Source organism: Nyctereutes procyonoides, unplaced genomic scaffold (genome assembly GCF_905146905.1).
Source record: "Nyctereutes procyonoides isolate TBG_1078 unplaced genomic scaffold, NYPRO_anot_genome, whole genome shotgun sequence".
Taxonomy (NCBI): domain Eukaryota; kingdom Metazoa; phylum Chordata; class Mammalia; order Carnivora; family Canidae; genus Nyctereutes; species Nyctereutes procyonoides.
This window is the reverse complement of record NW_026575140.1, coordinates 48,987,829-49,000,614: the sequence shown is the minus strand read 5'-3', so window position 1 is coordinate 49,000,614 and position 12,786 is coordinate 48,987,829. Positions and strand designations below refer to the sequence as shown.

At 44.0% G+C, this 12,786-nt stretch overlaps 1 protein-coding gene across 1 annotated transcript in view; it reads right to left on the bottom strand.

Annotated features, from left to right (window-relative positions):
* LOC129496895 (multidrug and toxin extrusion protein 2-like) overlaps window positions 1-12,786 on the bottom strand; it is a 59,113-nt gene that overhangs the window by 38,144 nt on the left and 8,183 nt on the right. Inside the window, exons 4-8 of the mRNA XM_055305253.1 lie at window positions 10,146-10,294; window positions 9,258-9,300; window positions 8,638-8,682; window positions 6,394-6,491; window positions 4,645-4,742 (exon numbers count right to left, since the gene is read on the bottom strand). Of these exons, the coding sequence (XP_055161228.1) occupies window positions 4,645-4,742; window positions 6,394-6,491; window positions 8,638-8,682; window positions 9,258-9,300; window positions 10,146-10,294 (433 nt within the window). The remainder of the gene's footprint in view (window positions 1-4,644; window positions 4,743-6,393; window positions 6,492-8,637; window positions 8,683-9,257; window positions 9,301-10,145; window positions 10,295-12,786) is intronic.

The following is a 12,786-nucleotide window of genomic DNA, read 5'->3' as shown; positions in this document are numbered from 1 at the left end:
ATCACAGAATAGCTTTTCCTATCTAACAGGATACCTAGAATGAATGAATGAATGAATGAATGAATGAATGAAACAAAGAAGAAAAAGAAAAGAAAGAGAGAGAGAGAAAGAAAGAAAAGAAGAAAAGAAAGAAAAGAAAAAAAAAGAAAAGAAAAGAAAAAAGAAAAAAGTTAAGTTGGTGCAGATGTGGTGGGAATGTAAAATCATGTAGCCAGTTTGGAAAAGTCTGACAATTCTGCAAATGGCTAATCATAGAATTGCCATATGACTTATCAATCCTACTCCTAGTTATTTACCCCAAAGAACTGAAAGATATATCCACACAAAAACTTGTACGTGAATGTTGACAGCAGCATTATTCATAATAGCAGAAAAGTGAAAACCAAATATCCATTAACTGTTGAATGGATAAATTAAACATGGTATATCCATATAATGGAATATTACTCAGTTGTAAAAAGAAATGAAGTACCGATATACACTACAGCACGGATGAACCTTGAAAATATGCTAAGTAAAATAAACCACTTGCAAAGGATCACATATTGTATGGTTAAATTTTGTGAAATGTTCAGAATAGCAAATTCACAGGCAGGAAGTAGGTTAATGGCTGCCAGAAAGATATGAAAATATATCAAAGAAGCTCAACAAACTGCAAAGCAATGAGATCCACAGCAAGACATATTATAACCAAATTAAAAGACCAAGAATTTTTTAGGCAGCAGGAGAGAAGTGACTCATCACATACAAGAAATCTACAGTAAGATTAATAGCCAGTTTCTCATCAGACCCATGGAGGCCATACCAAGCAGTAGAATGACACAAATAAATTGCTGAAAGAAAAAAGCTGTCAGCCAAGAATTTTGTATCTGATGAAAGTATCCTTAAAAAATGAGGGAGAGGGCAGCCCCAGTGGCGCAGCGGTTTAGCGCCACCTGCAGCCCGGGGTGTGATCCTGGAGACCCAGCATCGAGTCCTTCATCAGGCTTCCTGCATGGAGCCTGCTTCTCCCTCTGCCTGTGTCTCTGCCTCTCTCTCTCTCTCTGAATAAATAAATAATATTTTTAAAAAATGAGGGAGAAATTTAGGACACCTGGGTGGCTCAGTCAGTGAAGCATCTGTCTTTAGCTTAGGTTATGATCTCGGGGCCCTGGGATTGAGTCCCACATCGGGCTCCCTGCTCAGTGAGGAGTTGGCTTTCCCCTCTCCCTCTGCCCCCACGCCCTGCTCATGCTCACATTCTCAATCTCTCTCCCCCAAATAAATAAATAAGATCTTTTTTAAAGTGAGGGAGAAATTAAAACATACCTAGCTAAACAAAAGCTGAGGGATTTTTGTTACTACTAGACCTGCCCTAAAAGAAATGTTAAAGGGAGCCCTTCAGGTTGAAAGGATGCCAGAGAAAACTCAAAGTTGTGTAAACAAATAAAGACAGTAAAGGTAACTATATGGGCAAATATAAAAGACAGTATTATTGTATCTTTGGTTTGTAACTCCATGTTTTATTGCCTCCATAATTCAAAAGACAAATGCACAGAGAAGAATTACAAATCTTCATTACCAGACACACATGAATAAAGATGTGATCAGTAACAACAAAAACATAAAGGGATGTGGGAGAGAGCGGTATGTATAGAAGCACCATTTTTGGATGCTATTGAAGTTAATTTGGTATCTATTCAAACAGAATTGTTATAATTTTTTTAAATATATTTTTTTAATTTTTATTTATTTATGATAGTCACAGAGAGAGAGAGAGAGGCAGAGACACAGGCAGAGGGAGAAGCAGGCTCCATGCAGGGAGCCCGACGTGGGACTCGATCCCAGGTCTCCAGGATCAGACCCTGGGCTGAAGGCAGGTGCTAAACCGCTGAGCCACCCGGACTGCCCCAGTTGTTATAAATTTAAGATGTTCAATATAATCCCCACAGTAACTATGAAGAACGAATCTAAATTATCTATACAAAGGAAATGGGAGTGGAATCAAAACAGTTCACTACAAAAAAAAAATCAACTAAACAAAAAAGAAGGCAGTGGAGGGGGGAATAAAACACAAAAAAAAGTATAAAACATACAGAAATCAAATAGTAAAATGGTAAAGAAAGTCTGCCCTCATCAGTAACTACTTTAAATGTAAGTGGATTAAATTCTCCAATCAAAAGGCAGATGCTGATGGAATGCACCAAAAAACAAACAAACAAAACAAATAGTAACCAAAAGAGAGTTGGGGTGGCTATACTAATGTGAAACAAACAAAAAAAATTTTAAGCCAAAATCTGTTACAAAGAACAAAAAAATAACATATATTGATCAAATAGTTTATAAAGAAGACATAATTTTAAACAGGTATGTACCAAACAACAGAGCCCCCCAAAATATGAAGCAAACATTGATAGAACTGGAGAATTAGTTCCACAAAATAGCTGGAGACACCAGTACACTATTTTCAGTAATGAATGGAACATATGGACAGATGATCATTAAGGAAATATAGAGGGCTTAAAACAATACTATACACCAAGCCCTACCAGACATCTACTCCACTCTATATCAGCAATATTCTCGAATGCACATGGGGTATTGTCCAGGACAGACCATACTTCAGCACAAAAAAGTTTAAATTAATTTAAAAAGACTGAGATGATACAAAGTATCTTCCCCAACCACAAGAGAAGAAGGAAAGAAACCAATAATAGAAGGAAATCTGAAAAACTCACATGCATGTAAAAATTAAACATGTTCTTAAATAAAACACAGGGAAATCAGAAAATACTCTGAAACAAAAGAAAACAAATACACAACATGTCACATGAGGAGCAGAAAAGGAGAACTCCAAGGGAAATTTATAGATTAAAAAAAGAGAAAAGCTCTCAAATCGATAAAACTAATTTTACACACTGGATTTCGAAAAAGAAAAAGAGCAAATGAAACCTAAAGCTAGAACGATATGAATACTGAAAATTAAAGCAAACATAAATGAAATAAAAGAAAAATAAGAGAAGAAAGCAAAAACTGATTCTTTGGGGGAAAAAAAACAGATCAACAAAACTGACAACACTTTAGCTAAACTGACCAAGAGAAAAAGAGCAAAGATTCATAACTAAAATAAAAAATAACAGGGATGCCTAGGTGGCTCAGTGGTTAAGCATCTGCCTTCGGTTCAGGGCGTGATCCCAGGGTCCTGGGATCGAGTCCCACATCGGGCTCCCTACAGGGAGCCTGCTTCTTCCTCTGCCTGTGTCTTTGCCTCTCTTTGCCTCTCTCATGAATAAATAAATTAAATCTTAAAAAAAAATCCTCAACAAAATACTGACAAAACACACCCAGCTGCATATTAAAAGGATGGTAACACTGTGACCAAATGGGATTTATTCCAGGAATGCAAGCAATGATTAACACCAATCAATGTAATGCATCATATTAATAAAACGAAGAGGGGAAAAACAAATAGTGCTCATCTCAGTTAATGCAGAAAAAAAAAATCCAACACCATTTTAGGAACAAAAACACTCGACAAAATAGGAATAGAGGAAATTTTCTCAACCTGATGAAGGGTTTCTATGAAAATCCCACAGGTATCATATTGATGGTTAAAGGCTAAAAACTCTAACCCTGAAATCAGAAACAAGACAAAGATAACTCGCTTTTGCTACTTCTATTCAACATTGCACTGGAAGCTCCATCAGATCAATTAATCAAGAATAGGAAAGAAGTAAAATCCTCTCTATTCACACATAGCGTGATCCCACATGTAGAAACGCCCTAAGAACCTACAGGAAAGGCGCTAGGGCTACAGAAAATAGATGGAGGTACTGGGGGGCTTAAGCGAGGGAAAATGAGAGGAGTTTTTGCTTAATTGGTACAAAGTTTCTTTTGGGGGGGGCGATAAAAATGGTTTTGAAATAGATGGTGGTGACAGTTACACATCATGGATGTACTAAATGGTTAAGACAGCAAATTTTACATGATATTTTACACAATTTTAAAGATTAGAAAAAATCTATTTTACTAAATTTACAAATGCATGTTAAACTATTTAAAGGAATTTAGCTAACCTGTAAGTGGTACTGATTGTTTAAGAGAGTTCAATCTGTTCACCTGAGTTAAGACATTGATCTAACTTCACTTGTATTGCAAAGAACAATTAGGATTTTCTACCTGCAATTTTAATTAAGTATCAATTCTTATAACCCAACAGCTGCCAACAGTTCTGTATGACCAAAAGCTGCCTTCATGGACATAAAATTTTTTAAAAATCTGGGGATCCCTGGGTGGCGCAGCGGTTTGGCGCCTGCATTTGGCCCAGGGCGCGGTCCTGGAGACCCGGGATCGAATCCCACGTCGGGCTCCGGTGCATGGAGCCTGCTTCTCCCTCTGCCTGTGTCTCTGCCTCTCTCTCTCTCTCTCTCTCTCTGTATGACTATCGTAAATAAATAAATAAATAAATAAATAAATAATTAAAAAAAAATCTCATAGTGACCTATCACTTTTATATTTTCACTGATTTAAATATTTTCTATAATTTTCAAATTTTCCAAAAGATCTAAAAAACAAAACTCTCTTGGGGAAAAAAAATTCCCAAACCCAGAATTATATCCTTCTGAATAACAAATAACATAATGTAAGAAATGAAAGTCCTCGTACCTCCCCAGGTGTCAACATGGAGTTTTCTCCACCAGACGTACAGGAAAAGAAGAGCAGACAGGAGGAACTGGGAAGTGGTGTTTGCCCAGGCAGATCCTCTGAAGGAGAGAACGTGAGCATTCCCTGTGAGTGTATTCCATCCAAGTACAAAGAAACAGGCTACCCCTGACAAGCTTTGGTTCCATTAAAGAATCACAATCTTCAGAAAAGCCTAGAACCTGTGGGGTATTTTTTAATGATTTAAATGCAGTACCCACTTATGGCAGACTTGCTTTCTTTCCACCAACACTGAATTTTGTGGAAGAGCCCAATGTGACTATTCATCAACCAAAGAGACAAAAGAACATAAACATTTGTCACCATTTCTCTGCTCACAGCCTGAAATAACCCATCAGATAAATTCATACACATGATTAAACAGAGTATCAAAACACAGCTACCATGTTCAAAATACTGGCCTAAGGTTCATAGTTGTTTTATTTCCCAGGATTATAATAAATTTGTTTGCTATTATTACAAGGTAACCTTAAGAGCATCTTCAACAGATGACATTTTACACCACAAATAAAACGATCCTCCATCCTGGCACAGAGAGCCCGGAACTCTGCTTGCTTTCTACTTGTTCATTTCATTCTTCTGACCAATCCTCAAATTTTATCCTTATTAATCCATTATGGGTTCTCCTCTTACCCAACTACCCCCAAACTGTCCTTTGTAGATCTGTTCAAGAAACTTTTTTAAGATTTTTATTTATTTATTTAGTTCAAGGAACTTCTAAGAGAGGGTCTGCAAGGTGCACCTGCAGAGGAAACTCAGACCCCCACTCAGGTGTTTACATGGGTTGATGTCACCAGCCCGTAAACCTGCTGATTCTTACCTCCCCCACGGCCAAAGCCTCTTTCAGTTTTCTGGCATAAGGAAGACGTCACAAACCTTTTTTTCATTATCTTATATTCCACCTCTCCACTGTCATTCACTTAATGGCTTTTATATATATTTCCTACTGCAACTGATAGTAAGAAATAAATTTTCTATCGCCACCTGGTACACTATGTGTGCACACATTCATGCACACACACAACCAAAAGCCTCATAAAAAAACCCATACCTTCTCATATTTTCTATTCTATTTCATTTTATCTTATTCATAATATACTTCATTTTTTAAAGTGTCAATCATGACCCACTAAACCAGGCTTGGTCAACAAGCGCTGGTGTGACCATACCTGCCACGTGGGAGGGAGGTGGCTCTGGGCTGGCACATCAGAAGGTTCAAGTGAGGCATGGTCTGAGAGCATGGCACCTCCAGCAGGAGGTCCAAACTGACACTGCTTTCTATGTGGGATCCTCATATCCTCGAGCATCATAAAGATGGAAACGGCTCGATTTCTTACGACTCAGAGATAAGCAAGAGAATCCCTACAGTCCTCTGCCCCCTCCTGCCTCTGCTCCCGTCACCCATCTCAGTCTTCACAGGCTCCTCGGGCTAACTCCACGCCGACATGCAGGTGTCAGCTCATTCTCCTTCATCTCCTCCAACTGAGCCCCACAGGCCTCCCTTCCCACAGCCTGGGCGGGCTGCCCTTCCAGGTGCTCCAGAGCACCAGCACCATCCCTCCCCACCCCCACCCCATCATACTGAGCATCTCCCAGGAATCCCTCTCAGGCTGCTCCACTCCCCAGTCTCCCAGCCTCCGGGACTGGAGCCAGCACGCAGCAGACACTCAGTGCCTGTGGGTCACAACTTACACCACTCCGAGGTCCAGGGCATAGAGCAGGAGGGCATTCATGCCCACATTGATCACATTTGCTGCAATCCCAGTCATCACTTGCGGCATGATGATCCCCTAAAGCCCCCAGACAAATAAGAAAACAAATAGCATTTTCAAAAGTTAATCAATTAGGTGGTATGAAATAATGGAAAATACATGTACTGGTCTCTGCCCCCACCCCACTGCCAGTCTCCAGCACAGAGCTCGTAAATCCCTTGCAATATCCCTAGTGATAAGGGTACTAGGTGGCTCCTTTGTTCTAATATTGGTCTAATACTAATCTTGACATGAGTTCCTTAACCCTTTGGAATCTCTTGGGTGACAAGGGTGCCTTTTGTCCTCAGAGGTGACTCTGAGTGGGCTCCCAGATGGGAACTGGTCACCAGAAGAACCAAGCCATGATGAGAAGGTTGGTTTTTTCAGTCCATCTCTTGTGCCAGAAGGGGAGAGGGGCTAGGAACAGAGTACATGATCGATCCTGCCGACACAAGGAAGCCTCCATAAAAATCCCCAAAGCACAGGGTTCAGAGCTTCCAGGTTGGTGAACACGAGGACCTGCTGGGAAAAAGGCACCTCTTCCCACACACCTCACCCTCTGGGTGTTTGTCTGCATTCTCTGTCATATTCTTTTATAATAAACTGGTAAATCGTATGCAAACGTGCCCTAAGTTCTGTGAGTCGCTCTAAAAAATGAATGAACCCCTGAGGAGGGGTCGTGGAAACTTGTGATGTGCAGCCGATCAGTGGAACGGGGGCAACCTAGAGCCACAACCATCTGGAGGTAGGGAGGTCAGGATGGGGACCCAACCTCTGCCAAGGGGAGGTCCATGTAACTTCAGGCAAACAGTGCCTGAATCAAGCTGAGAGGAAGAGAGCCACATGGCATCCAAACACCCCCAAAAGCCCCAGTAGAAGGAGAACGTGTGAGAGCCACAGGACTCGAGGGAGGGAGAGGAAGTGTACAGAGGGTCATCTCCACACTCACAGTTACTCGGGCAGGGACATTTGTTTTCTTTTTTAAGACTTTATCTATTTATTTATGACACGGGGGGGGGGGGGGGGGGCGGGGCAGAGGGAGAAGCAGGCTCCATGCAAGGAGCCCAACGCGGGACTCGATCCCGGGTCTCCAGGATCACGCCCTGGGCCGAAGGCAGCGCTAAACTGCTGAGCCACCCAGGCTGCCCAGGCAGGGACTTTATTTTTTTTTTGTTTGTTTGTTTGTTTTGTTTTCCCGGCAGGGACTTTAAAGGACAGCATAGCCACAATGGGACCACACCGGCCAGGGTCCAAGCCACCAGGCCCGTCTCCTCCTTGGGCACTGCTGTGAGCGCAACCAACCAGAAGTCTGTTGATGCTTCTGAATGACCCGCTGGGCCACAGCTGGTATCACAGAGAGGAGAGAAGGAACTGCCTGGACAGCAAATCACTTCCCAGCAGGCAGCATCACGGGAAGACCACCTGGGAGACACCTGGGCCAAGTGACTTCAGTTCTCCACCGGGGCCGCGGGGAGGGCTCTTTGTGAGGTTCTCTCACACAGAACACCCGCAAGGCCTGGCCCCGGCAGGTGCATGCTGAGCGTTCACCTCCGTGTTTTACGATGCCACCGTTCCTTGCTTCTTTTGGGTCTGTGCCCTACTCCACACTAGTCCTCCGATAAACATTTTCTGTAGGACTCTCCATTTTTTTAAAAACCGAGCTGACCACCATCAAGAGAGAGGGGCTTCCATGGACAGAAGTCGCGGGAAGGCAAGCAGGTGGCTCACAGAAGAAGGACTTGGGGAGGTGGCAGGGTGAAGCGGAGCTCATCCTCAGCCTTCTCATCCATGTCCCTTCTCCTTCTGGGGTACCGGGCACCGGTGAACCCCGGGTACTTCTGGGGATGTGGGCGGAGGCACCCTGGGACCTCTTCCCCTCCAACAGAGGCACCAGAGCCAGGCCTGGGCCAGACGCAAAGCAAACAGGCAGCCCACAGAAGAGGTGAGGGGTGGAGTGTGTGGACTGTGGGGTAAAACAAGAGGTAGGCTCAGGAATCAGATTGAAACAGGCCCCTCTCCTGAGCTGGACGAAATCTATCTACAAGACTTCACGTCTCCCAAACAAGGAGCTCTGGGTAGGATTCCAGGGGGAAAAAATATGAATTACTTTTATGGGGAAACTCCCTAAGAATATTTACTCTATGTTTCCAGTACCATGGAGTAAAAACATAAAAAGAATCTGTACCTGACTTTGCAAATATCTCGTCTGCAGCTGGAACAGGAATGCTGCCTATAATATAAAACAGAACAATACCTCCTGTTATGATGAAAGTGTAATTCCAACGGTTTCTATCAGTTTGGTTTTTCAAGAAGATACTTCCTCTTGATGTGACCTCATAATTGGAGAACCGGAGCCACACTAATCAATGCTAGGATGCTGAGTGTTTGAAATTTTCCAGAAAGGACTCCCTGATGAACTGACAAGTCAACCTCTAACTGGCTGATGCTGAAACCGCTTACGACCTTGACATCTGAATGGCTCCAACTGAGGGTGCCAGCTGGGGATATGTCCCCAAATCCCAGGGGAGCCCCTGGGAAACATCCTGATTAATTGGCAATTGAAAGTAAACCATGACATAAGGAAGGATCGTTCTTCCTCTGACCAGTGTGTGTATTTCATTTAAGCTGCCAAACCTCAAAGTGGTACAAGCTCTGAGAATCAGTAAGGGAGGGATGGCAGGTCCCAGAGATACATGCTGAACACAGAGAGGAATAGCACTGTGATAAATGAGTGGGGAGGCGCACGCATGACCACGTTCATGAGCTGTTTCACATAACACAATGCAAAGTATCCTTGACACTTACAGGAAGAGCGGGAATAAAAATCATCACGTAAATCTGGGCTATCCTGAAATAAATACAAACAGCCTTTGGTTAATATTCCAATAATTGATGGTCATGCTTCCTCACATTGAATCCATACATTTTCTTCTAATAAACTAAAGCTAAACATAACTTATGTGGGGATATTTAATAACATTTCTAAGAGGCTTTATCTAACAACCCAAATTAACACTATATCGGCCCTGCTGAGTGTCCGCTTTCTTTCTTTTTTTTTTTTTTTGAGTGTCCTCTTTCTAAAGGGGAGTTGGACTTTACATCTCTTAGCTCATTCTTAGCAGAAGCAGTGGAATGAACACAGCAAAATGAACTAAAATGTGGGTGAGAATCAGAAACATTTTAGGGTGAGGACCATAAATGTATCTCACATGGAAGCAAGAAGAACAGTCTTCTCGAAAGGAGAGACGCCTCCTTGCATCCTGCGTACCCTGCAAACAATCCCAGAGAGTTTGCTGGAATTGTAGAGTTAAAAAAACAAAAACAAAAAACACAAAAAAACCAACTGTGAAAACGTGAAGGCAAGTATGTTGCTATTCTGCTTCCAGGGAGAAATACTCTGTGCATTTGCAAAACACCAGAACTGAACAACCCAGGAAAAGGCAGACCCAGGCCAAGGGTATTACCTTCTCGTTCTGTGTTTTTGCTCTGGGTAGGGCATCGGGTCACCAAGTTACACGGTGTCCCTGTGTGTCAGAGGGTCCCTGCCCTATATCCTGTGATCCACAAGTCCCAGCTCTCATTCGCCACGGGGCTCAAGTCCAGGTAACTGGCTGAGAATGTCAACACAAACACAGGTAGGAGGACCAGACGGTCCCTTACTATGGACCTGGGGTTCTGACAGACACTGCTGACCTGGAGACTTCGGGGTCCTGTTTCAAGAGCAAGAGGATACGCTCCGTGTTGATGAAGATGGCCCAGCACGGAAAGCAACACAGCATCAGGATGAGGATTCCTCTTTGCAGTATGATCCCCACGCGCTTCAGGTTCTTGCCTCCAAAGGACTTGAGATAGAAACATACAGTGAGGAAGAATGCCCCCTCGTGCTGGGCAGGCCGAGGCCGGGGCCCCTGCCCTCCAAACAGCTCCCCACAGGCCAGCGCCCCGCCTGCCACCCCTGCAGCCGGGCGGCCGCGTCTCCCACACCCCAGCGTCAGGGCCAAGCTGTCGGGGAGCTACTGGCACCCGTGGCATTTTGAACATGCCCTGGGATGATGAGGGCCCTGCTCCCGGGAAGAGGGACAGTTAGAAACGAGGGCACTGGTAGCAGAGAGCAGAGCTTAAATGGGGCAGGAAGAACTGGGCCCAGGTTAGGGCCTAGAAGATTCGTTCATAAAACATGTCCTGAATTCCTCCTGCATGCCAGATGCATTCGGGACCCAGGATCTAACTCTGCAGTGAACAGAGCGGTCAGAGACCCTGGGGTCATGGAGCGGACTTTCTGGAAGGAAAAGGAGACAGACAGTGAACAGAGAAATACCTAAGATCCAGAGTGCTTTCCCTAGGACGTGGCAGTGATGTTTGGGGAAAAATAAAGCAGGGTGACAGGGGGAGTGTTGAGGGCCAGCACAGTCTTCACACTAGTGACAGGCGGCCTTTCTGGGAAGGTGATGTCAGCAGCTGATGGAATAAGCCAGGCAGACATCTGGGAGAAGCAGGGCGGGGTGGCACTGGGTGGGGCACAGCTGCAGGCCCAGCAGCCTCCGCAGGGGCATGGGGTCACCGGACAGTTCCCAGCAGAGACACGACATAACCAGCTGAAGTTTTAGAGTGACGAGGGCACAGAAGCCAGAAGTGAGCAGCCTCTGGGTGGCCAGAGCACGGAGCAGAGAGCGGGCTGGGGTGGGGACACAGGCCAGGCCCAGACAGAAGCAGCCCCGATGGAGGCAGAGGGGCCCTGTGCCCCACAGTGCCTTTGGCCAAGTCCAGGCTTCTCGGGAGCTCTGCCCACACTCCCTTTCCTCCAAGGAACCTGAATTGCTATCTCCTTCTACCACCAAAAAGGGGCCTAATTTAAACCACAGAACAAGAGTCAGTAGAAACAACAAATTAAATAAAAAGAATGGCAATATAAATGACAGAGAATATTGTACAACTATCAAACGGAATGTGTATATCTACTTCTTTTCATGCATTTTCCAAAACATATGGTTTATTGGGAGGAAAATGTAATAAAATCAAGTAGGTTTTAGAGTGGTGTGGGTGTACAGAGATGGAAACATCTGGAGGATACTGACCAAAAAGTTAATAGAGATAACTCCGAAGGATTAAATATTAGTGATTTTTTTCCCCATCCTTTTCAAATACTTTTCCAGGTGACCTGCAGTTTCTAGATGTGCTTGATCTTTACAATCTTTTTATTTTACTTTTTAATAATTTTTTGCACAATCTTTTCATTTATTTCTTTTTTAAAGATTTTATTTATTCATGAGAGAGAGAGAGAGACAGAGACATAGGCAGAGGTTCTCAAGAAGCAGGCATAGGGACACAGGGAGCCTGATACGGGACTCAATCTCAGGACCCCAGGATCACGACCTGAGCCGAAGGGAGACGCTTAACCGCTGAGCCACCCAGGCATCCCCTACATTAAGTCCTTTAGAGCCATATTTAGCTTAGCCTTTAAAAACTATCTCAGGATATCTTCATGCACAAACTGCTGGGGAGCGGAGTACAATGGCTCAGGAGACACCACCTATGCTCAGTGCTCCTCTTTCCTTAGGACAGAACCCTGTCCTCTCTGTTCCAGGCAGTGGGTTTGAAGGCAGGGCTCATCTATCACACATCCACCCACCATCCGTGCATCACCCATCTATTTAACCATTCACCACCATCTACCCAACCATCTATCCACTTATCATCTATCTACCCAATCATCCACCCAACCATCTATCCATCTGTCTATCCCTCTACTCATCCATGTAGCCATCCATCATCCATCATCCATCTATCCAACCATCTATCCACCCATCTACCCATTTCTGCTTGCTTCTCTGCCTTCATCTCACTCATTCAACAAACTTCCAGGGTACCCACTACATAACAAGCACAATGCTGAACCATAGGGATTCAAAGACTGAATGGGATAAAGCCTTTCTCCCCAAGCATCTCAGATCCTAGTAGGGAAACTGCTATGGCTGTAAAGTGAGTGAGATGGAAGACAGCACCAGGAATGAAAGGCCTGGACCAGAATCTGACTCTCCACCGATTATGCTAGCACACCAAACCGGAGTTCCCAATCCCACAAAAAGCAATGAGGATAGAGACAAATAAGCAGATTGTCTGCCATATGAAGATGGGAGATATAGGATTCAGACTTGAGCAGAAGGTGGTATATTCTTGTAAGAGACAATCCTAGAGGAAAAATAGTTCAGGTGGGAAAACCTGATGAGTTTAGTCTGGTCAAGCTGAGGCTGAGATGTCATGACGGACATTCAAGCCTGGCCCTCAGGAGACATGTGGGCAGGCAATGGAGATGTGAGTCTTAAACATCAGGTGA